The 26,204-nt window shown below is 36.7% G+C and overlaps 1 protein-coding gene across 6 annotated transcripts in view; it reads left to right on the top strand.

Annotated features, from left to right (window-relative positions):
• arfgef1 (ADP-ribosylation factor guanine nucleotide-exchange factor 1 (brefeldin A-inhibited)) overlaps window positions 1-26,204 on the top strand; it is a 79,217-nt gene that overhangs the window by 24,255 nt on the left and 28,758 nt on the right. For 4 of the 6 annotated variants that reach the window (XM_067377250.1, XM_067377249.1, XM_067377248.1 and 1 more), the window contains exons 3-14: window positions 6,481-6,637; window positions 6,723-6,869; window positions 9,149-9,328; window positions 14,068-14,335; window positions 15,927-16,043; window positions 17,397-17,587; window positions 18,923-19,056; window positions 20,600-20,834; window positions 21,151-21,250; window positions 21,336-21,475; window positions 21,713-21,821; window positions 25,013-25,214. In XM_067377250.1, coding sequence (XP_067233351.1) covers window positions 6,481-6,637; window positions 6,723-6,869; window positions 9,149-9,328; window positions 14,068-14,335; window positions 15,927-16,043; window positions 17,397-17,587; window positions 18,923-19,056; window positions 20,600-20,834; window positions 21,151-21,250; window positions 21,336-21,475; window positions 21,713-21,821; window positions 25,013-25,214 — 1,980 coding nt within the window. Of the gene's footprint in view, window positions 1-6,480; window positions 6,638-6,722; window positions 6,870-9,148; window positions 9,329-9,445; window positions 9,500-14,067; window positions 14,336-15,926; window positions 16,044-17,396; window positions 17,588-18,922; window positions 19,057-20,599; window positions 20,835-21,150; window positions 21,251-21,335; window positions 21,476-21,712; window positions 21,822-25,012; window positions 25,215-26,204 lie in introns of those variants that run through there. The other 2 variants (XM_067377252.1, XM_067377251.1) reach the window with 2 other exon arrangements.

Genomic DNA, 26,204 nt, shown 5'->3' with positions numbered 1-26,204 from the left:
GTATTTCTCCCCTTTGTTGCTTTCAGATTTCTGTTTTGAAGCAAGGAGCACTCCTTCCAAGCAGTGGTTCTATTTTTAGTATCTTTTTTTATTACTGAAACACCATTTATCACAGCAAAACTCTTTGTGAATATGAATCTTTAACTACACTTTGTCATAGAAACATAAACTTGGTGTGTCAAATGTTGGTTCAGTAGCCGAACTGATGGATTCATCAAGTTATTTGTACTAATACATAAAGTCAGTAAAGTGTATTTTTAATATTATTAATATTTAAATTAATATTGAAATCATTTGAAGATTACCATGATTTATTGTGTATATAATTGTTTTCATGTTTGTGTGTGTGTGTGTGTGTGTGTGTGTATGTATATGTATATGTATATGTATATGTATGTGTATATATATATATATATAATATATACAGACACTACCTTTCAAAAGACTTTTGTCTTTCAATGTTTTTCTTTATTCTTACTAAGTTTACATTTATTTGATCAAAATTACAGGAAAAATTTATATACTTTGTCCTTCAGTAGGGTTGTGAATTCTAGAATCCGATACTTACGGCCAGAAATCGGATTGTGAAATAAAATTAATTTAGATTCTGCTTGTAATGTGATTTAAAACCATTTTCAAGCGCATAGGCGTGCACAGAATGCCGCCTCACGTGTAGTGCGCATTACTGAATTAAGTTCTCGTACGCATCTTCTTGCGCTTGAACGCACAAATACACACAAAATTGTCAAAATATCCTTGTAAACACAGTCTGTTTTGTCTTAAGTGAACGGAATCAGTTGAGAAAGAAAACATGTGCAACCGTATATTGGATCCTGCATCATTTCTTAAAGTGACAGCAGCCTAATAAACCTGCTGCTGTCTGTCATTAGTGTTAATCAAAGAAAATTAAACTGGGAATCAATAAGAATTGGAATCAATAAGTAAAACTGGATTCTCTAAAATTCAAAGGATACCCAACCCTAGTCATGAGTGTCACATGATCCTTCAGAAATCATTCTAATATGCTGATTTTGGTGCTCAAGAAACATTTTTTTTTTTCACTGTTGTGCAGTAGATTACCATGTTCACTCACATTTGTCAATTTGTACAATATAATGTCAATCAGTAGGTTTTATTTTTTGGGATTCATCATTTAAGATTCAGAAAATGTCAAATTCGTGCTTTTTGTGATATTTATCAGGAACGTTACGGATTTAATGCAGGTAAAGCTGTATCGACTGCATCTATGTCGATTACCGCAGAAAATAATTTTCTCTGTGCCCCTGGAATTTTCAAAATCAAAGAATTAACATTTAAAACACTCACTGTTAGACATTAAAGCTGCAGTCCGCAACTTTTTTTGGTTAAAAATGATCCAAAATAAATTTTTTAGCAAGTACATAACTAGCCAGTGTGCAAAGCGATCTCATTATCTTAGCTTGATTCACAACGGTAAGCTTGTAATAATGTTTTATAATAAGAGCGACATAGTGGATTTCCGTGGGAAATTTGAGCATGCAGCAGTTCCTCTATGCGTCGTTACGTCACGTCCGTAAACAGAAAGGAAGGAGTCCAGGCTAATCGGTTTTATCACGTGAGGATGCTGCTGGTAGCGGATCATTTATAGCCTTTTCTCACAGCGGCTGAAATAATTAAACTTATCATTTTGATGGCGGATTGTAATCCAGAAAGATCTAAATGACAATCATCAGTGACAACTGGAGATTCACCCGTAGTCAAAAAGCAAAAGACTTTCGACTGTGGAGTGGCTACAGAAATTGAAATCTACAGGTAACGCTAATACTCACTAAATACACATAGTTATGCAATGCTGCTGTTGTTAACATTAACAATTTGAGAGCAAAGTATAACAGTAATAATAATTTGCACGGTTTGATGTGATCCGAGCTAAGCGATCGTTAGATGTAATCATCATTGGCAGCGCGATTTATTGTAGGGCTAATACTTTTTTCCTCAGTTGGTCAGAACAAAAGTGGCAGACATGTTACTTACTTGTTCAGATGATATTTTCCAGTGAAAATTCTTATATTGGTCATACTTTCAAGACGTAGAATCTGTGATTCTGAAGTACAGTATCACACGGTGCGGTGACTGACAGCAAACATTAGATTCATCCGCACTGACGAGCTGTAGCGATGCACAACGCACGTACAGATAACTGTTCCGCATATGACTGCAATCGCATGTTTCAAACAAGAGATGGCGACAAAGAGGAAAAATCGCGGACTGCAGCTTTAACATATATGTGAAACTATATACAATAACTCATCACCATGCATCATTAAACAATAAAAAGTATGCGCTGGAAAATTCAGCTTTTTCTCTTACCTCTCATAGTCTTCCTTTGTTAAATGCGTTACATTTTTTACAAATTGAAGCACTGGGGAAATCAGCATGCCACAAATGCTCTCATAAGATCTTAACTTGTAATCTTTTAAAATAGCACTAGATGATTCTCTCTTCCCCAGATGTCTCATCGTTGCACTTTGCTTACAGGCTATTTGTGCTCTTCCTGATTACTGACTTGGTTTAACTCTATGGAAACAAGAATCCTCAGAAGAGTTTGTTTTGGTGAGGGGGCAGAGAGAGAAACAGGGAGAGCTCAGGCTAAATGAGAGATGTGTGAGGTAATCTCGGGACCCAGTGGAACTCTAGTATTTTCCCTTGTAGCCTGGCTACGGCTCAATTTATGTCAATTATAAATATGAGCTGGCTAATCCCTCCACAGACAGATTAATGAGATTGAATGAAGGAGAAGTGAAGAGAGTAGAGGAAAGGAGGGGAAGAGAGTCGAGCCAATGGGAAGAGGTCTATTATACTGTATCATGCAGCCTCCCGCTGACTCAGCCTGAGACGCGCCAGCTAACTGCGACCTCACAGCCACAGCAACACAGCACGGCTAATGGGAAAGTGTGTACTTAGTAAATTGTGAGTAGGGTAGTAATTTGTGATGTAGTACACTCTTAAAAATTGTTCTCTATTCGCATCAAGGGTTCCATAAAGAACCTTTAACATTCTTTAGAAACTTTCAAAGGCACAAAAGGTTCTTTATACTGGAAAAAGTTTATTTGTTATTTAAATGTTCTTCACACTAAGAAAAAATGCTTCAGAACTGTTCACTTAGGGAAATACGTGATATTCCATAAAGGGAAGTGTTAGTTTATATTTGAAACAACCAAATTAAATGAATAAAAACCTTATTTGTCTGGATTTAAGACAAGTTGGTGTCACAGCTAGTTTGTATGATGAGGAATCAAACAAAAGCACTTTATTTCATAATAACTCACAGGAGTAAATAATGTAGAAATGCAACCTCATAAAATATTAATGAAACAATGAACTGAATAAACTGAATAAACTGAAGGCATAAATATGGAAACAGAACAGGTGCCTAAATTAATTAACAACCAAGGAAACTAAAAATGACTAGGAACTAAGTCAAAATGAGCACAGGAAACAGAGTGACCAAAACAGACTATAGACTTTACAGATGGAAGCTTTTCCTAACTGTTTATTTACGATGATTTTTAAGAACATTCTTTTCAGGAAATCAAATTCTTCATAAGTTTTGTCTTTAGAACAGCCAAATTATATTATATTGTATTGTATTACTTACCCTCATGCCGTTCCACACCCGTAAGACCTTCATTAATCTTCAGAACACAAATTAAGATATTTTAGTTGAAATCCAATGAGGCCTCCATAGGGAGCAATGGACACTTCCTCTCTCAAGATCCATAAAGGTACTAAAAACATATTTAAATCAGTTCATGTGAGTTCAGTGGCTCAATATTAATATTATAAAGCGACGATAATATTTTTGGAGCGCCAAAAAAATTAAATAACGACTTATATAGTGATGGCCGATTTCAAAAACAATGCTTAAGGAAGCTTCGGAGCACAAATTAATTAGTGTATCGAATCTGCTGTTCAGAGCACCAAAATCACGTGATTTCAGCCGTTGGCAGTTTGACACGTGATCTGAATCATGATTTGACACATTGATTCATTCATGCTCTGAATCTTCCTGAAGCATTGTTTTGAAATCGGCCATCACTATATAAGTCGTTATTTAATTTTTTTGGTGCTCCAAAAATATTCTCGTCGCTTTATAATATTAATATTGAACCACTGTACTCACATGAACCAATTTAAATATGTTTTTAGTACCTTTATGGATCTTGAGAGAGGAAATGTCATTGCTCCCTATGGAGGCCTCACGCAGCCATCGTATTTCAACTAAAATATCTTAATTTATGTTCCGAAGATTAACGAAGGTCTTACGATACAAATTAAGATATTTTTGATGAAATCCGTGGGTATCTGATCCACACATAGGCAGCAATGACATTGCACCTTTTGAGGTCCAGAAAGGTACCAAAGACATTGTTAAAACCATCAAAACTGCAGTGGTTCAACTTTAATAAGAAGTGACTAGAATACTTTTTGTGCCGGCCAATACTGAGCCGTTGTACGGACGTAAACACTGAAGCTCTGCAAAGAAAATAGCATAGCAGTATGACGGGAACAGACGAATTTGTTGAATAAAGTTGTTATTTTTGTTTTGTTTTTGCACTCAAAAAGTATTCTCGTCACTTCATAATATTAAGGTTGAACCATTGTAGTCATGTCGCCGGTTTCAATGATGACTTTACCTTTCTGGACCTCAAAAGGTGCAGTGTCGTTGCTGCCTATGTGTGGATCAGATACCCTCAGATTTCATCAAAAATATCTTAATTTGTATTCTGAAGACAAACGAAAGTCTTACAGGTTTGGGACGACATGAGGGTGAGTGCTTAAGTTAGAAAAACGAAGAAAATAGCCATCTTTTTAATGTAAAAAAGAGCCCTGAACTTGTTTGTGAGTTAATGGTTTTAATCAGACTCACTTAGTGAATCATTCAAATTTGTTAGTTCACAACTGACTTTGGTTATGTCCGATCCTGCAAACTTTTCTGTGATTTATACTTTAATTTTTTAAGACTTAAATCAGTGTATTTACTGACTGATTGTTTATATGGCAACTTGCATATACATAACTCTCATAACAGAGTTTTGCTGTAATAAATTACATGATTGAATCATAATCAACCATAATCAATCAAAATCTGAATTCTCTGATTTGAGGCACTCTAATCTCATATGCTATACGGATAGCATGCAAATGCATGTTTCCCTTTCACTCCTTTGCTCTCTGTCACTCTCTTTTTTTTTTTTTTTCCATCATGTCCCTTTAGTGCTCCATTTTACTCTCCATCACTCTCGGTCTCTCTACTCACTATCTCCCCCCCATCCCGGTGTCCCACTGCTCTCATCAACTCATCTTGCTGAAGGAAATCGTAAAGCTCTGGCCTAGCTATAAAACAGCAGTCCTAGCCTCTCCAGCTCCACTGCTCATCTTAAGTTGATTCAGTGGCTGGATATAAAGAAAGAGTTTGCAGTCTATATACATATACAGTACCTGTCAATAGTTTGGAAACATTACAATTTGTTAATGTTTTTGAAAGAAGTCTCTTTACATTTATTTAATCAAAAATACAGTAAAAACAGTAATATTGTAAAATATTATTACAATTTAAAATAGTTGTTTTCTATTTTAATACATTTAAAAATGTTATTTATTCCTGTAATGATTTTCAGCGTGATCCTTCAGAAATCATTCTAATATGCTGATTTGGTGCTCAAGAAACATTTATGATTATTATTATTATCGATGTTGAAAGCAGCAAAAACTGTTTAACATTTTTGTGGAAACAATGATACCATTCAAACATTCACGGTAAGATTTAAAAAAGAGAGAGAAATTAATACTTTTATTCATCAAGGATGCATTAAATTGATTGAAAGTGACAACAGTGAAGACGTGTATTATGTTATGATGATTATTCTATTCAATAAATGCTTTAAAAATGTAATATACTTTTAATAATTGCAAATATGTACTTTTAATTGAACCTTCTATTCATCAAAGAATCCTGAAAAAGCACCATTTCCACAAAAATATTAAGCAGCACAACTGTTTCAACATTGATAATAATAAGAAATATTTCTTGAGCACCAAATCAGCATATTGGAATGATTTCTGAAGTATCATGTGACACTGAAGACTGGAGTAATGATGCTGAAAATTCTGCTTTGATCACAGGAATAAATTACATTTTACAATATATTCACATAGAAAACAGTTATTTTGAATTGGAATAATATTTTACTGTTTTTACTGTATTTTTGATCAAATAAATGCAGCATTGGTGAGCATAAGAGACTTTTTTCAAAAACAAAAAATAGTACATTACTCAACTGCCATAATACAATGTAATATCTTAAATGATCCTAACTTGGGAGCTTTTTTCATGTAACATTGATGTGCATTTAATTGCAATACATTCAATAATTTAGTCTAATGATTGTCAGCCCCTATTCAGTTAAACTGATTTACGTCTTTGTTTTTGTTTTGTAGCCCACCGGCTGGGGACAACAAGTCAAGTTCCAGTACTCTGCCGCCAATCAAATCCAAGACCAACTTCATTGAAGCAGATAAATACTTCCTGCCGTTTGAGTTGGCCTGTCAGTCCAAATGTCCGCGCATCGTCATTACCTCTCTAGACTGTTTACAGGTCAGCGCCTTACAATAAACTCATGACAGGATGCTTCTTATGATGAGGATGTTTCATCTCATGCGCTGTGTTCATGATTTTTCAGAAACTCATAGCATATGGTCACCTGACGGGGAGCGCTCCAGACAACACAACCCCAGGAAAAAAGCTCATTGACAGGATCATAGAGACTATATGTGGCTGTTTCCAAGGACCACAGACTGATGAAGGCGTCCAGCTACAAATTATAAAGGTCAAATATTTTTTTATGTGTGATTGCTTATACATGTGGAGCAAATAATGCCATGTTTTGGTTTTTAAATTCAGAAATGCTCAGTGAAACAATGCTTGCTGTAGGGTATTTGGGTGATGTTTATATAGGAACATCAGTTTTGCAATATTAAAGTACATCTAGAAGGCATATCAGAAATATCTTCAATAAGAGAATTATTAAAATAATGTATTATTATCATTATTATTATTGTATAATAATAATAGTTTATTATTATTATTATTATATGAATTTATATAATAATTCTTATTAAATTCTAAATTATTGTGACAGTCAAAATTTAAAATTATTAAAACATTTTTTTTTTTGTCTTTTAGACAGAAGTTGTCATTAGGCATTATTCGTTCATTTTATTCATTCATTTATTTAATTATTTATTTAAATCCAGTGGTATTTTTGAAGATTTTATTTAAATCAACAATTGTTTTTTTTTTTTATTTATTTTTTTTATGCAATATTACAATTGTTAATTCAAAAGTTTTGAATTAGTTAATTTTAGTCTTTTTTGAATCCCTGTTATTTTCAACAGTGTTCAGTTGTGTCTTCCTAGTGTCCAAATAAAATATATATATAAAAAATAAATAAAAATTAAAAATAAAATTAACCATGAGTGGTATGATTCAAATAAAAATACTACAACCAGTGCACCAGAACACTTTGTATGGAAGCTTGTTTCCGCCAGAAAATAACATAAATCAAAATTGTGAGATAAAACGTCGCAATTACCTTTTTATTTTTTATCACAATTGTGAGATATCTCTCAATTGCAAGTCATAAAGTCAAAATTGAGTTTACATCAATTCTGACATTATAACTCGCAATTACGAGAAATAAACTCAGAATTGTGAGAATTTTTTTTCTCACAATTATGACTTTTTTTATCAGAATTGTGAGATATAAAGTTGCAATTGAGAGTTATAAAGTCCAGTTCTGAGGGAAAAAAGACTTTCTGACTTTATAACTCAAAATTGTGGGTTTATTTATGCGAGTTTCATGCAATTCTGAGAAAAAAAGTCAGAATTGTGAGCCAAAATTAATTTTTTTATTCAGCGGCAGAAACGAGCTTCACATCACTTTCACATTTCACATCTTATCCTGAGATAAACATTAAAATTATACAGAAAAACAGGAAATTTCCAGCAGAAAGTAAGTGATTAAATACTAGTTTATATTTTATTTGTTCGTTTTTATGTTTCGATCCTTTGTATTTCAGAGCAAATAAGCATGCCTTTTGTATTTGAGTGTGTAGTAGAGCTGCATGATTCTGGATAAATCAAGATTTTTTTGTTTCGAAGCAGATCACGATTCTGAACAGAAAACTATACAAAATAACATCATTTACTAGAGGTTCTGACAAAATGTTAATTGCTGCAGTCTATTTTGAATTTGAATGAATGAATGAACGATTCAATGACTCATTCATAAATACTTCACTTGTTTCATTACTGGATGAATCAGCTTTTTTTGAACAAATCTTCTAAATGAATGATTCAGTGACAAATACATTTTTAACACTCACTTATCGCCACTTGGTGGCATAACGGTGTAATTGATACAATCGTTATTTGAAGCGCCATGTTACTTTTAAAGGTGATTTACTCGATTTTGATCACTTCTGTAGTCATCAGTGTTTATATCCGATTTGTAAACGTTCATCCCTGTTCTTCTGTGATATGATATAATAATGATACTGTGTGGTTGAAAATACTGTTTGTAAAGCTATTTCATAGCTAAACATGACAACTGCTCTCTCTGGCTAAGAGGTAGTGCAAACTGATTTGAGTTTTCTGGTGTGATTTTATAAAAGGTTTAAGAGACACAGGCGAATCGTTCAGAAACGAGATCGCATGGGTGTTAAAATCGAGATTGCAGTTATTTAATGATTAATCGTGCAGCTCTAGTACTGTACATACATCTCTCTGATTCTTTGTGTAGAACTGGCCTAACCTGTAGTGCTCAGATTTCCATAGCGTCATTTGCCTAAGCTATTATTTTACAAATCTCATTGTGGAATGTAGAGTGGCAGGACAAACACGGCTCCTGAAAGCTGCTGAACTCCTTCATACCGCCACATGTCGAGCCTAATCTGTTTGAACTTTACCGAGATTCCTGCAGCTAAATAAATAATAGCGCTCCCCATATTGTCTGAATACATTCCTAGGATTTATCACTACAGTTGTGGCTTAACTTTCCCTGCTGTGACATTTGTGTTTGTTTGTCTTTGCTCCGGCCCCCTACAGGCCTTGCTTACAGCCGTGACCTCCCAGCAAATAGAGATCCACGAAGGTACGGTGCTGCAGGCCGTAAGAACGTGCTACAACATCTATCTGGCCAGTAAGAACCTCATCAACCAGACCACGGCCAAAGCCACCCTCACGCAGATGCTGAATGTGATATTCGCCCGCATGGAGAACCAAGCAGTGAGTGCATTTGACACTTCTCCTGTGGTAATAAGGGGAAATGACATCCTGATCTAACATCTCTTCTTTCTTTTTGGTTGATGCCTCTCCTCCTCCTCCTCCCCCCTCAAAATATAGCTTACAAATCACAAGATCAATTGGTCTTTGGCATCAAGAAAGCGAGATCGTCAGGTAAAGAGTGACAGGACTGCCTTGAAATTTGCTTGATCTGAAGTTTTCTCTGGTTTGTGTACATCAGCTTCATCCGTCACTCTCGCACTCTGTCTCTCTCTTTCCGATCTCTTTCAGACGTCTAGCTCCAGTCTGCTTGCTTTGGCTTCATTGCGTTTTTGCCTGCTGTCGTCCCCTCCATGACATATGAGTTCCTTTCATCTGTCTCACCATGTTTATGTGTTGTGTAAGAGCTTTCTCTTGTACGTTAGGCCCGTTTACACCTGGTAGTAACATCCGTCTCGGGTGATTTGTTCACAAGTGGTCAGTGAAGACCCCTGTTGACACCTGGTAATAACATGCGTCTTTTGTGAGCATGTTTGGAGTCTATAATTTATGATGACATATGTTGCTCCTTAGCACTGGGTAGTTCTTCTTTGAAATTATTTAGATATTGTTTAGCCTTTTTGACAGTATATTGAATAGATACTACCATTTAAAAGTTTGGGATCATTAAAGGTTCATTATAGTTCACCAAAAAATGAAAATTTGATGTCTATCTGCTTACCCCTAGGGCATCCAAGATGTAGGTGACTTTGTTTCTTCAGTAGAACACAAATGATGATTTTTAACTCCAACCAATGCAGTCTGTCAGCCGTATAATGCGTGTCAATAGGAACTCCATCTATAAGAGTCAAAAAAACACGACAGACAACTCCAAATTAAACCTTGTGGCTCGTGACGACACATTGATGTCCTAAGACACGAAACGATCTGTTTGTGTGAGAAACCGAACAGTATTTATATCATTTTTTACCTCTAATACACCACTATGTCCAACTTCCTTGCGCATCCGGTCGGTGAGGTCTGAAAACACTCTGATGAAGGAAGTGATCTCTCGCGTGTATATGTCTGAGTGCGAGCGATCACTTCCGGTATCAGAGCGCATTCAGACCTAATTTTTTTCAGGATTCTTTGATAAATTTATTTGAAATAGAAATCTTTTGTAACATTATAAATGTCTTTACTGCCACTTTTGATCAATTTAATGCCTCCTTGCTGAATTTAAAGGGATAGTTTACCCAAAAATGAAAATTACGTTATCATTCACTCACCCTCAAGTGAGTAAATAAGCACATAGGAAGATATTTTGAAGAATGTTTGGAATCAAATAGTTGTGGGTGTGGATCATTGACTTCCATAGTAGGAGAAAAAAATACTATGGAAGTCAGTGGGGCCCATCAATTCTTCAAAATATCTTCTTTTGTGTACAGTAGAACAAAGAAATGTATACAGGTTTGGAGCAACTTGATGGTGAGTAAATGATTTTTAGGTGAACTATCCCTTTATTAATTATTTATTTTAAAAAAAAAAAAAAAAAAAAAAAAGTACCGACCCCAAACTTTTAAACAGTAATGTATATCTTGAAAATTTAAGCTCTGAAATGGATTAAAGTAGAACAAGGGAACCATCATTTTAATCAAATGTTTGTTGTAGGTTCTGAGTGTTGAAACTGTGTGTAAATGTGATCTAGCTGAAATAATCAAGTTTTTTTTTTCACTATATGAATAAAAAATGCAATGATTTTTAATTATTTTAGGCACAATCCATCGTCATAAACCACAATATTTATATACAGAATTTGTATTTTAATACATAAATAATAATTCTCAGTGGAGAATTATACAGAATCTTTTCAGTAGTGTTTAGGAAACTTGATAAAAAGCACTTTAAATGCGATATTCACAATGGTGTTTACTTTTTATATACAACTGCAAAATTATTGCTAATATATTGTGAATATTCAAAATAAAAGAACTTGTTTTTCCTGAAATACACTTAATCTTTTTATAAACTTATGTTTTTGATTGTCACACAATTATTTTAGTAGTGTATCAATAGTTGTTAAAATGATTGGTGTTGTCGAGGACACGTTTTAATGATCGGATCAAAAAACATTTTTAGACCTTATTTACAAATGTATTTTGGACTGTCATTTGTGATTAGATCATCCGAGATGGATGTTGAGACCAGGAGCAAACGCGATCGGTCTCAATCTTTGTGGTTTAGATGGCTGCATGTGGATGAGGACAGTGAGGTTCAGTTTAGATATTTCACGCTGATCAAAAGGATGCCTCTTTGAAAGGGAGGCTTGCGGTTTTGGCACAAGCAAAACACACTGTCACGCAGTTTTAGAAGTCCGGACAGAGCGTGACACATTGTGACACAGCCAGACACATCATGCATAACTAATAAGCTGTACAATATTGAAGATGTGTTTGTTTTGCCAACACAGACCAGACCATATCAGACCACCTGAATTCATCTGAAAGCTCTGGAGAAGCGACACCTTTGTCCCTCATACTTTATTAATAAACATGTTACATTAAAGGTTCTTCTTGGTTTATGGATGCATGCGGTATACTCAACAGTCTGCTTACTAACTACGATTCTATCGAATATGAGTACATAAAAGTTAAGAATATAACGGTTTCATTCTGTCATTTATTCATAAAACGAATCCAGGTGGTATGTTTAACAAAAGTATTTGCACCCTTTGTAATGCAGAATTTCTTTACAATTTTCATACATTTTTTTTTTTTATTTTTTTTTTATGTATTATATTATAACTACTATTTTTTTATTTTACTATTTAAAGTAAGGTATCAGAGGCTAGTATTGTGCCAAAATGTTATTTATATATTTAAATTTAATTACTAAATCTAGTTACATTTTATGTGTTGCTAAGCCCTAAGGTATTGATTAAAGGCACAATATGTAAGATTTTTTAATTAAAATATCCAGAAACCACTAGAACAATGTTATATATTTTGTTGACTTGTGTACTTATATTATCCCAAATGTTTCCAAGAAGTCAAATGTGTCTATGTGCGTCCATGGGTGGGCGTGGGGGATATGGGTGAAAAGAAATCTGATTGGCTAGTTTAGTTTCGTTGTTTTTTTCTACACATGAAAAATGATGCTACGGATAGCTAATGTTTAAAAACAGGCTCAAAATGAGTAAACGCTTTCTAAAACAGCTAAATTCGACTGAAACATTTGCAAAATGGTCCAAAACTATTGAGTAGGGATGGAGAACTGAAGCCTCTTAAGTCTTTGAAGCTTTTCTCTAAATGTTTCGGGAAAGGTTTCTGGTTTCAAAGTATCAAGAGTGTCGAAAACACCGCCATCTTGTGGCAGGTCAAATTTACAGCACCCATAAACTTGAGCGCAATTCCGTCGTTTTATCCATTAAACACAAACAAAAGCCTGACGACGCTAAATGTGTCTTTCAATAATATAATTCACATATTAAAGTCTGGCAATAGATGAACAAAAACAATAATTATAATAATAACACTAATGCATAATGAGTTGTTTGAGGCAAGCAAATTGTGCTGTTAGTTTATTGTAAATACTTTATATGATTTACCGCGAGTACCATGTTTTACCATGCCTAATATCGATCTAGCTTACTGCAGTGTGCAACAAGTGTCTCATAGTAGCCACTGAGTGGATGCACAGAGTAGCACTATAACAACTTTCACCACACAAATGTATCCAATTTGATAAAACAGCGCTGCGTTAACCCATATACGCTTGACCAGAAGAGGCGGAAGCGGCAGCTGTGGCACAATAAAAGCTCCACTGCTCTTGAGCTGTGTCTTGCGCCTGTCTCTCATTAGCAATCGCTCCAGTGGCCTTGTTCCTCTCCAATGGTTTTCAGCCACACCCTGCTTCATACTACAATAGTTAATAAATCATCCATTAATATGATTTTTGCCCGAACCTTGTCAGATTCTGGCTGTAGATGTGAAGACAACACCTCCCATGATTCCACGAGATCAAGGTGTCATCAAGCTACGCCTTTGTTTTGAATATGTGTCCTCTAGTGACGAAAAACTACATATTGTGCCTTTAACTATCAATACCAAGGTATCGCAGGGTGGTATTGTACCAAAGCCAAAATGTTGTTAATGATCCAGCCTTATTGATATCTTCACTCTAGACATGTTCAGTCTGAAGTTGTATTAGCTACCAGTTACTTTTGGATTCAGTTGTTGGTTGTGGACTATTTGCACCCTGTGCAATCTATTTATTTAATTTTTTATAAATGATATTTGTCTTCTGAGACGTACTGTAAAATTTTTATTTCGACCTAAGGTTAAATAATCTTAAATGGTAAAATAATGCTTTTTTGTTCCACAAAAGAAAGTCATACAGGTTTGAAACTAAATGTGTGTAAATGATGACAGAATTTTCATTTTACACTTATCCTGCTTTGAAACACCAGCGTAAGCATGTGCGTAGTTCAGATTGTCGTTCCAGGTGCATGAAATCAAACCACCATCTGTCAACACAGACATTGTCTTCACGTACACTAAGATGCTATAAAGATCCTGGTCTTGTGTTTTTTTTTTTTTTTTTAAATAATGGGAACAATCTGTATTCTTAAACACAATTATTTGCCTCCTGTTCAGAGAAATGGATGTACATCAGCTTGGCTTTGGGCTCCCGGCCGCCCAGGAGGGAACATGAGTCTATAAACTCCCTAAAATGACTTGACCTTGTGTGTATGTGTTTTGCAGCTGCAGGAAGCCAAGCAGATGGAGCGAGAGAGGCACAGGCAGCATTCTCCAGTCAGCCAGCAAGAACCGGAGTCTCCTGGACAGCGGCACACCGACACCCCTGGCAAAAGCCTCCCCACCGAGGCCAATGGTGGACCGGGACACCAGGGCAGCAAGGTCGAGCAGGGATCCCCACCGTACGAGAGTCCCGAGCCAGAGAACGGCACTGACTTCTGCCCTGCGGAAAATGAGCAGACTGAGGCAGACCAGGCCACTGCAGCGGCGCAAAGTAAAGAGAAGCATGCAAACATGCAGAGATTATTTTAGCTTTAGGGTTCCATCTTTATGTAAATGATTATGCTAATTTCTCTAAATGACTGTAGACACCAGTGGAATATTCTAGGAAAGTGCTTTTGTTATTGCCTCTTCACTCCATTTTAAATGTGACTAAAAATGTAGGGTTTAATAGGATGTATTCAGAAAGTTTCAGAAAAATTGTTTATTCTCTTTTTAGCTATTGTTGTATTTATTTATTGGTTCCACTTTGATTTTGCCATGAAAATAGCCTGCACTGATGTGGTGGTGAAGGCATAGTTCATTCAAAAACTAAAATTCTGTCATTACTCATTTCATGTCATCCAAACCCATAAGAGTTTGGTTAATCTTCAAAGCTCGAGCTGTTAAAGCTTCGGTTGCTCAACAACAACAAAGCTGGAGAATCTCACGCAGCTAAATTGACGATTGTCAGTAACGGTGTTCAGCCTTACATTGTTCAAACCGGAGTCGGACACTGATGGAGAGACTCAGGAAGAAGTTACAACTTATAGAATGCATCTGGATGTTTCTGAACGGTTAGTGGATAAATTTATGCAGTTGTTGAGTTGATTCAATTCATCAACTAGCATGTGCCGTCATGATAATCTTTTGTGCAAAATCCAGTGTTTAATTGACCCATTTGTGAAGCAGTCCGGTGTAAAATGATGGCATGGCAGCAACACTCTACTACAACACCTCTTCCTCTTCTCTAAAGTAGCCCAACATGGCCTCTGCCCCCTTTGTTGTGTTTCCCGGGGGCGGGGTTTATGTAAATTTTGGGGTTTGTGATGTCACTAACCCAGGAAGAAGCTTGTTGTAGTCCCTACCAGCCGTTTGTTGTAGTCCTTAAATAGCGATTTCTTTAAAAGAAAAGATCTCTCTTTACATTGAACTTTGAGCGTTGTGGCTTTCCAGACGTTGTTTATGCTCTAACAGCAACATTACACACTAACTAAAGTTAAAAAAGTGAAATCATAATCAACCACCCCTTTAAACCATTCGATTCATGTTGAATCGTTTTATGACAACTTTATCACTAAGTTTTGGTTACCTGGACGTTCAATGGAGGGTCAGAAACCTCTCAGGTTTCATTAAAAATATCTTAATTTGTGTTTTGAAATGACATGAGGGTACGACATGAGTAAATGGTGACAGAATTTTCATTATTTGGTGACCTATGCCTTTAAGTTAGCAGTGTCACTATTTTTAGTTGGTTTCTCTCCTCCTCTCAACACTGCAAGACACACTCAAGCATCTCTGATTCCTAGTCATTATTAGTTAATCATGTATTCAGACTTGACATAACAGATGAGACTCCCTCTAATGATGTGACACTATTGGAAAACTGTGTCAGTGTCTTACGTAAGTTTAATAGCACTGCTTTCACCCGGTTACAGGCGGTATGGAGTTCCCTCTTAATAGCACTTATTAAAATTAAATTGGGAAACTGATAACATGGATTTAATGTGACTACACAGTATGCTTTGAGGGAAAGTCCTCCTATCGCACAATGAATGACTGACTAGACAGAATTAGAAGCTTAACCGTACTCTGCTGTCTTTAAGGTGCGGCAGAGCATGGCCCGGGTCCCACCGTGGAAGAAGAAAGCCCGAACTATGAAGAGAAGGCACAGGAGATTGTACAGAGCATATTGCAAGAAGTCGTAAACACAGTGGCTGGAGGCGAGTTGTATTCTTCTTGCTGTGAGAACCTTAAAGGGACAGTTGGGCAGTTCACCCAAAAATAAATGGTCATGCATTTATGTGTGTGTATGTGTGTGTACACTCTCTTGGGCAAAACAAAAACAAAAATGGCAAAATGTTGAGTGAACTTTTAATGGTTTTAACAATTTTAAATCACTGGTCAGGAAATTACCAATAATTGCACAAATACTGTAGATAAAGTAACTTAGGATGGAGTAGCTTTCCCCAACTTGCAGACAGCTTTTTACAGGAAGAAGCGTCAGTGTTGTTCCACTCAATGTTGGTGGCTTGAAGCAGTTCATGAGTAGTTGAAAAATGTCTCCCAGTTCGTTTGAGTTTAATGTGAGTCCAAATATTCACTATACGGTTCAAATCTGGACTCTGACCAGGCCAAAACATGGACTTGTTCTCAAGCCACTTATTGGTTGTCTTTGCAATTTGGTCATTATCTTGTTGAAAAAAACATCTGATCATTTCTCTTTAGATAACAACTTTTCATTTGTGGGAAGCAATCCATTCTGCAATATTCTCGTGTAATCCAAAGCATTAAATGACTTCACAGTGAAGTAGCTCACCAATACCAGCAGCTAAAAAGGCTCCCCACACCATGACACCTCTTCCTCCATTCTTCACTTTGGTAGAGATGCATTTATTATTATATTTCTCAACAGATTTTCAAAGACACCACTCTGGAGCATCGCCATACAACTCGTGCTTCACTGTGATTCATCACTCCACTCACAATCTTTCCATATTCTGCCAAAAACTTCATTCTGTCTTGGTTGTTTTTCAGAGACACCAATGGATTTTTAAGTAGTGCCTTTGCTTAAATTTCCTGACCAATAATTTGTGGTTAGAACAATTAAAAGCTTAGTGTTTAGCCATTTTGGCCGGGATAAAGACAATAGACATTAAAGCTTATGGCACATAGAAACAAACAAAACAAAGCCATGTGCTCACACAAAACATGACATGAACATGCATCCGATGAGAGCCCTCACAAGACTGTGTGTCCACACACAATGTGAAAACAAGAAAGCACATAGCCGATGATAAACATGAACCGCGTGCAACACGGGAACACCTGTTTAATGAAAACATAAACCAGGTGCTCTACAAAAACACTCGTGATGAGTGCGTGATGAGTGAATGAACTCTCAACCTGTGAGCTCCCAACAAGAGACAACTAGAGCATGTTTAATTTCTGGGTGAACTGTCTTTTAATTGAAGCAAATATTATGTTGTTGGACAGCTAGGATTGTGGCTTTTTGATTTTTGACACTTTTAACCATCCCATTGGTCCCAGCCTGAAGTCTGTTTTACCATGTTCAGATATGAAGGTAAGCCGTGAGGGTGAAGTTGAGCCAGCTGAGGGCATTCCAAACTCTCTGGAAGAGGAGGGAGGCTTGGGCAGCGACAACGAAAATGTTCATGCCAACGGCATCCCTGGCACACCCATTTCTGCAAGCTTCACTCCGTCCCTGCCTGACGACAGACTGTCTGTCTCCTCCAATGACACTCAGGTACCAATTTCCACTTCTGCCTGGAAAGGTATAAAATAGAAAATGATTATGCTTTGCAGCTTGTTTACACATATGTACTTGTTTTTAACTGCATTGTGTATCCAGAACTCTAACTACAGTACATTGAATAAACAGCTGAATTCTTCAAAATTAAGTTAGTTTGTTTGCATGTCACAAACCATGATACCCTCTATAATAGCCTAATCATTTTGTCAAGTGTTTTATTATAATAAAAAACTGCGTATTATGAAATGTTTTGTAAAAAATGCAGTTTTTTGAATGAGCAACTGGAAGTAGTAAAGCATAGACACTTTTGGAAAGAATAGTATTGGTGTATTTTGGGTTTGCTTATAATTAATAGTCCACCGTTATACATCAAATCTGGATATTATTGGTATTTTTCTGACACAAACTATCTGGCGTTTATTCAACATAAACTTTTGTTTTTTCTCTCTGGGCTTCCCCGTCACATGAAGGAAAGAACATTAATGCACACAGTCAATATATAGATTTTACTAGTATAGGCACTATAATGTTTTTATTTACTGTATATATAGAATAAAACATGTCTTGAGTATATTATTTTGCAGTTGAATGCTGTTAAGTTGAAGAATTTGAAATACATGATTTATTTTGAGATTGTATGGTTTTGTTCTAGACATATAGACAAATGTGACTCTGGACCACAAAACCAGTCATAAGTCACCCGGGTATATTTGTAACAATATCCAACAATACATTGTATGGGTCAAAATTATCAATTTTTCTTTTATGCCAAAAATCATTAGGATATTAAGTAAAGATCATGTTCCATGAATATATTTTGTAAATGTTCTACCGTAAATATATAAAATTTATTTTTGTGAGTAGATATGCATTGCTAAGGACTTCATTTGGACAACTTTAAAGGTGATTTTCTCAGTATTTTGATTTTTTTTTTTTTTTTTTTTTTTTTTTGCACCTTCAGATTCCAGATTTTCAAGCAGTTGTATCTCAGCCAAATATTGTCCTATCCTAACAAATACATCAATGGACAGTTTATGTATTTAGCTTCCAGATAATGTATAAATCTCAATTTTAAAAAATTGACCCTTACGACTGTTTTTGTGGTTCAGGGTCACATGTGTATAGACATACAGTATTAATTTTATTTGTGTAGGTCTTTTTATTTGGCTTTAAAAATTCTGCAGAAAGTCTGTGTTATTAAATGCAAGGATATTAGTGCATTTTTTTAAGTGTCACAAGTGTCCAAATATTTTTTTTAGATGATGGTTCATTTTCTCGGCAGTTACATTTAATTGCCGTAAGAGGCTAACATGAGCATTTCTCCCACAGGAATCAGTAGCTACCACTGGTCCAGCACCAGGAGCAAAGTTTTCCCACATTCTCCAGAAGGATGCATTCTTGGTGTTCCGTTCACTCTGCAAGCTTTCCATGAAGCCCCTTTCAGACGGTCCCCCTGATCCGAAGTAAGCCTGTCTTTCTAAATAAAACATCTGAATGTATACAAATGGAATTGGTTTTATGTTGTGCCAAAAAATGACATCTCCAGTCAGGGTTCAGCTGAGTTGCGGTTTTGTGGTCGCTTTTCATATTCTCATCTTAGATCTGTAAATGGTTGGAGACTTTTTAGAGCAAGAGTGTTGATGGCATCAGCCATTGTCCTTTAACAGGTGAATAGGGCTGTCAGAGGGCAAGAGAGATGTTCCTCCCCATCAGTTGAAGAGAAAGGGAGCCATTCATCCTGGTGTGTCTTCCGAGGCAGTGAGGCAGGAAGCTTGTTTCAGTGCTATTGATCACTCTTTGTCAAATGGACTGAGACCTGTTGACCTCTCTTGATTTACATCAGGGCAGGACTTGGACTTTATTTATAGTGGTGCACACTAAGGCAAGCATCACTGTTATTATTGTACATACTTTATGTTAGGGACAGTTTTTGACTAGAGGACAATAAAAGGGGCTTGAAAAGTTGCATTGACTTTTGCCCTGACAAAAGTTTTGCAGAGGCACCACTTTACAGTTTTCTTCAGAAAATGTAGCTTTAGTTTGTCAATCAGTAGACATTATGACATATTTTGTAGCATGGATTTGGTAGCTGTAGAATGCTTTTGGATTCTGTTGCTGCATTGTTTTGAGATTTTCTGAAATGATTATAATAATGTTTCACTTAATATTTAATAATTAAATTCCTAAATAATCTAAAATAATAAGTCTGTATATTTATATATTATTTTTATTATTATTATTTTGGTATAGTATGTGTTCATGTATTGAATTGGCTTTTATTTTTATATTTTCAGTTTACATTTTATTTTTAGTTTAATTTTTAGTAATTTTCTTGTTCTTTTGTCATTTTGATTATTTTTAATTTTTATATTTCAATAGAACTTTAATTAAGTTTTAGTAATTGTAGTACATCAATTTAAACATATAACAGTTAGTTGCCAAAGCAACATTTCTAAATTTCACTATTTTTTTGTTTTTCATCTAATACTTATTTTAGCTTTATTTCTGTTACCGAAAACATGAATTGACATGTTTATTTCTATTATCGAAAACATTACATATTCCATTAATTAAGTTAAAAATAACACAGCAGCTATATTTGCAGTGACTCTGAAAGCTTTATTCTTTTCTCTTGAAAGATAATCTGCAATATATTTATAATTTATGACTTTTTTTTTGGTTATTTTACAAATAATGTCTGCAGTCTGATAAGATAGCCATAGGTCCTTCCACCATCAAAAACTGTATTAATTTTGCATTCTCATTATCATTTTATTGTTTTCTTAAAACATGTCATTCTTTGGCAATGAGAAATTTTAAGTATTTAAACAGTCAATAAAAATGGTTTTAATGGTGTTTTTGCACAGTAAGTAAGGCAAAAAATGAACAGAATTTTCTTTATTAAGTTTACTTTGCCCTTGGCACAAGCATTTTATATGGAATGAAGATTGAATGCATCAGAAATCATCTTGTTTTATTCACCTAAGATTCTTCATCTTAATTCAGATCCCACGAGCTGCGGTCCAAGGTCCTCTCGCTGCAGCTCCTCCTGTCTATCCTGCAGAACGCTGGGCCCATCTTCAAAACCAACGAGATGTTCATCAACGCCATCAAGCAGTACCTGTGCGTAGCGCTGTCTAAAAACGGCGTCTCCTCCGTCCCCGAAGTGTTCGAGCTGTCGCTGTCCATCTTCCTCACCCTCCTGTCCAACTTCAAGACGCATCTCAAGATGCAAATTGAGGTGCCTGAACTCAGTTCCCCCCGAATTGTAATGTATTTGTGCATCTTGCCCTGATGGCGTCAGTCTGTGGAGCGTCTAGCTGACAGTGTGGATTTATTTGAGCTGTGGTTTAGGAAGCTTGTAATTCTGCCTCAGTCTGTCTGCTTGTGTGTGTGGCTCATTCCAGACAAGTGTGTTAGGATTTATTGTTTGCAGTGTTGTGTAGATATATATTTCTCACTTCTGTCAAGTTACGCGTCTTGACAACACCATCTGTTACTGACTTATTTATGAATATTTTTCTCCAATTTTTTGATACATTTTTTTTTCTCCTCAGGTGTTTTTCAAAGAAATTTTTCTGTATATTCTGGAAACGTCCACAAGCTCATATGACCACAAGTGGATGGTCATTCAAACCCTTACCAGAATATGTGCGGGTATGAAAGGCTTTTGCTTATCTCATTTTCAAAGATATTTAAGAGTTTTTCTATGAGTAATTCTGTGATATTTCTTCCCTCGCAGATGCCCAGAGTGTGGTAGATATCTATGTTAATTATGATTGTGACCTGAATGCTGCTAATATTTTCGAGAGGCTGGTGAATGACCTCTCTAAGATTGCACAAGGACGAGGAGGCCATGAACTGGGTACAACCCCACTTCAGGTAAACACACGGATTGGTTTACCCAAAAATTGACCCAAAAAATCTTCACTTCTCTAACCATCATTCCCTCATTTAGTTCTTGAGCTCACAAAAAGACATTTGAAGTGCTCCATATTCAAAAAATATATATAAAAAAATCTCACAAAAGAAAAAAATCATGCTGATTTGAAAAGGGTAAAATACAAGAACTGTTCTTTTAAAACAGTGTTAGTGATCCCAGCTTATGTTGTTCCTCAGGAGCTGACTCTAAGAAAGAAAGGACTGGAGTGTCTGGTGTCCATTCTCAAATGTATGGTGGAATGGAGCAAAGACCAATATGTCAACCCCAATTCCCAGACAAGTCTCGGTAAGTCAAACCATCAGCCTTTGCGAAACAAGACAACAGTACTAGCTCCTCAACCAGTATAATACCTGTGGAACCTTGTTTAGCCCCTCTATATCCTGATATGCTTTAGATCCAAGTGGTTGCATTACATATTCCAGGTTACGGTCCTGGCTCTTCTAAATGAGCCTCCTCAGAGTGCATTTGTGCTGCTTTTCAGAGGCTTCTGGCTTGTGCAGAACCAAATGGATAAACAGTTGCTTTTGAGGACAGTGCACTAGGAGTCCTGTGCCTCAAAGAGAGGCAGGAAATGCTATTCGCCGTGATGGCTACGCAGGCCTTTCATCTTAATCAAACAGGCCTGAGGCTGTTACTCCTCACCGAGGCATGCCCTGACGTCAGGGAAGTAGGCTGCAGGCTCTCTGAACACTGCAAAACTGAGCGTCTTATATGAGCCGGGAACATGTGCCAGGCTAAAGACCCTTCCTCTTTGGAGCGGAGGGGATTTAGGTCTAATCAAGCTTGGCTTTATTAGGTTCGAGGAGGAGAGGCACTGATAGACCTAAAGGAAATTTCTCTGTAGCCTCAAAGCCAACTTAGGCTTTCAGATATCAGCCCATCAGAAACCAGAGAGTCTTTCTCATTTGTGACCCTGAACCACAAAACCAGACATAAGTTGGGTACATTTATAGCAATAGCCAACAATATGTTGTATGGGAATTTTTCTTTTATCCCAAAAATCATTAGGATATTAAGTCAAGATCATATTCCTTAAAGATATTTTGTAAATTTCCTACCATAAATCAATTTCCTACCATAAATGAAATTTTGTGAGTGGATATGCATTGCTAAGGTCTTCATTTGGACAACTTTAAAGATGATTTTCTCAATGTTTTGATTTTTTTTCACCCTCAGATTCCAGATTTTCAAATAGTTGTATCTCAGCCAAATATTGTCCTATCTGAACAAACCATACATCAATGGAAAGCTTCTTTTATTCAGCTCTCAGATGAAAGTTGAGCTAAATTGACCCCTCTGACTGGTTTTGTGGTCCAAGGTCACATTTTTAAGTGACAAATTGAACACTGAAAATCCACTTCAAAATACACTCTTGGAACCACCAACAACCACTCAGGACACAGAACACCTTAATAACCACTTAGCAACGCCCTAGAAACTACACATAAAACTCTTGGAACCACATAGCAATATGTTAACAACCACTCAATGTACCTTAGCAACCACCTAGCAATACCCTAGAAACTACCTAAAACACACTTGGAGCCACATAGTAATGTGTTAACAGTCACTCAAAATGCCTTAGTAACCGCCTAGCAACTTCCTAGAAACCACCCAGAACACTTGGAACCACATGGCCATGAGCTAACAACCACTCAGAACACCTTAGCAACCACTTACTAACACCCTAGAAACTACACTTAAAACTCTTGGAACCATATTTCAGTGCGTTAACAACCACTCAATATGCCTTAGCAACAACCTGGCAGTGCACTAGCAACCACCCAAAAACACTTTTGGAACCGCACAGCAATGCCTAACAACCACTCAGAACATCTTAGCAGCCACCTAGCAATGCCCTAGAAACCACCCAAAACACTCTTGGAACCACATAACAATGCACTAACAACCACTCTATATGCCTTAGCAACCACCTAAAAAGGCCCTAGAAACCACCTAAAACGCACTTGGAGCCACATAACAATGTGCTAACAGCCACTCAGAACGCCTTAGTAACCACCTAGCAATGCCCAAGAAACCAATGGAAAAAAAAAAAAAAAAAACTATTTGAACCATATAGAAATGTGTTAACAGTCACTCAGAATGCATTAGCAACAACCTAGCAACTTCCTAGAAACCACCCAAAACACTCTTGGAATCACATAGCAATGAGCTTACAACCACTCAGAACACCTTAGCAACCACTTAGAAACACCCTAGAAACTACACATAAAACTGTTGGAACCACATTGCAATGTGTTAACAACCAATCAATATGCCTTAGCAACAACCTGGCAATGCCCTAGCAACCACCCAAAACATTTTAGGAACCGCACAGAAATGCCTAACTACTGGGATCATGTTAGCAAACACATAGCAATGCCCTAGAACCCATTTAAAACACTCTTGGAACCACATAGAATTACGCTAACAAATAGTCAGACCACATTAGCATCCACCTAAAATATTAAATGTTTTTATTTATTTTATGACAGTGGTTACCATGGGTTTTTGTTTTTTTTTGTTTGTTTAATAAATGTAGTAGCCATGGTATTTTAGCGGAAACAATGTTTGATGGCCGTAACCTTTCATCTTGACCAAATTGCTAATCTAACATTCACAGGACTTATGTCCTAATCGGTCAGTCAGATTGTAGCATACTTCAGGTGCATTATGTTTGTTTTGAATCATTAATAAAGACTTTCAAGTTCTTGTATTCTCATCATGCTGGCCAATCAATCTTTGTTCTTTTCTCTTAACGGACGCACATCAAAAGGGAGAGCAGGTAACGGCAGTTTGTAGAGACATTAGAATTGATTGCTTTAGCTTTTGTTGCGTAAAGTAGATAGTGCTTTCTTAATTGTACTTTGTGTTGTGGCCGTAGCATTTCTATATCAAACAAGTAAATTACATTTTGTTTGAAGCTTAAGATGAACGGATAAGTATTTCCCAGTTGCTACTGGCTCCTCTGATCTCTTGGAGAGAGGAAACTATGAGAAATGTGGAAGTGACCTGACAGCTCATGTTACAGTGATAGCTACCCGCTAAATCTTTTACAGTGTTTCCAGTGTATGTAATTAGACCCTGCAAACTGCAACCATGGCTTCCATGTACCCAAACCGCCTGTTTATCATGCTTGCAGCGACTTCAGACCTGTTACTTTGTGTATTCAGGTCACGCTGCTCTTCATCCAGTCCCCGTTGTGCTGTTTTTGTGATACGAGTCAGCCGAGGCCAAAGACTTTATTAGAGAAGTGTTGTGCTGGGAAACTCATATAGGGAGCTGTATAGGGAGCTGAGCCAGAGAAAAGACTCGATGCACCAACACGCATTTCAGCCGACCAGGACTCAAATGAATCATGCTGTCTCTAGTCCCTAGGCTGCAGGGGCTCGTGGTGTTTCACAAACCAGGCTCATCATTTCTTCTGTTGTCTCTGAAATTGCATCTGAATTTCATTTTTCTTCTCTTTCGATCAGGCCAAGAAAAGCCTTTAGAGCAGGAAACCAATGAGTCGAAGCATCCAGAAACGATTAACCGCTACGGAAGCATAAACTCATTGGACTCCACCGCCTCGTCAGGCATCGGGAGCTACAGCACGCAGATGTCTGGGACAGACAACCCTGAGCAGTTTGAGGTCCTCAAACAACAGAAGGAGATCATAGAGCAAGGCATTGACCTGTAAGCCGTTAAGTTGGAATCAAAAGCATCTCTGCACTACACATGCTGTTGACAAAATCACTATCAAGAGATATTTGTATGGAAATTTCTTATCCCAGGCCACTGTCATGCAGAGTTAAAGGGATAGTTCACCCAAAAATGAAAATTTGATGTTTATCTGCTTACCCCCAGGGCATCCAAGATGTAGGTGACTTTGTTTCTTCAGTAGAACACAAATGATGAAGACCGTCTGTCAGTCTTATAATGCATGTCAATGGTAACAAAATCTATGAGAGTAAAAAAAAAACATGCACAGACAAATCCAAATTTAACCCTGTGGCTCGTGACGACACATTGATGTCCTAAGACACGAAACGATTGGTTTTTTTGTGAGAAACCGAACAGTATTTATATCATTTTTTACCTCTATAGCACCACTATGTCCAACTGCCTTGAGCGCGTGCACGGCATCTTATTTTATTTTGTTACTTTTCCTAAGGGCAGCTTTACAAATAAAAAGGACTCATACAAAGATCTTGTTCACATACCTATGTACCAATAGTTGGATGTGGAAAAACCATAGGCACAGCTGATGGTTTAAGTCGTACATGATCCTCTCCTGGGTATGTAAAATCATCAGGGGAAAAAATGAAACCCTCAAAAACTTTGGTACGTTAATGGGTGTGTTGATATCCAGCCGAAGAGCAATCAACCATAACTGCAGGCAAGCAGGCTCAGAAGTTAGGAATACGTGGAAAGTCAACACTCCCGCAAGAGTTTGCGCGAGAGAACGTAATCTTTTAGTTTTAAATCGGTCTGAACAATCCAGATAAGCGCAAGTAAGTACCATTTTGATTAGCCGTCGTACCTACAATGTTTGTGCAATGTGTAAACAATGAGAGTGACGTATGCACGCGAGAGATCACTTATGGCGCTTGCGTAAACTACGCCAGAGAATGTACACACTTCATGAACCGGATGCCGTGCGCGCGCTCAAGGCAGTTGGAGATA

This window comes from Chanodichthys erythropterus, chromosome 23 (genome assembly GCF_024489055.1).
Source record: "Chanodichthys erythropterus isolate Z2021 chromosome 23, ASM2448905v1, whole genome shotgun sequence".
In the NCBI taxonomy this organism is placed as follows: Eukaryota; Metazoa; Chordata; class Actinopteri; order Cypriniformes; family Xenocyprididae; genus Chanodichthys; species Chanodichthys erythropterus.
Note: the sequence above shows the minus strand (reverse complement) of the source record. Positions and strands in the feature narration are given on the sequence as shown.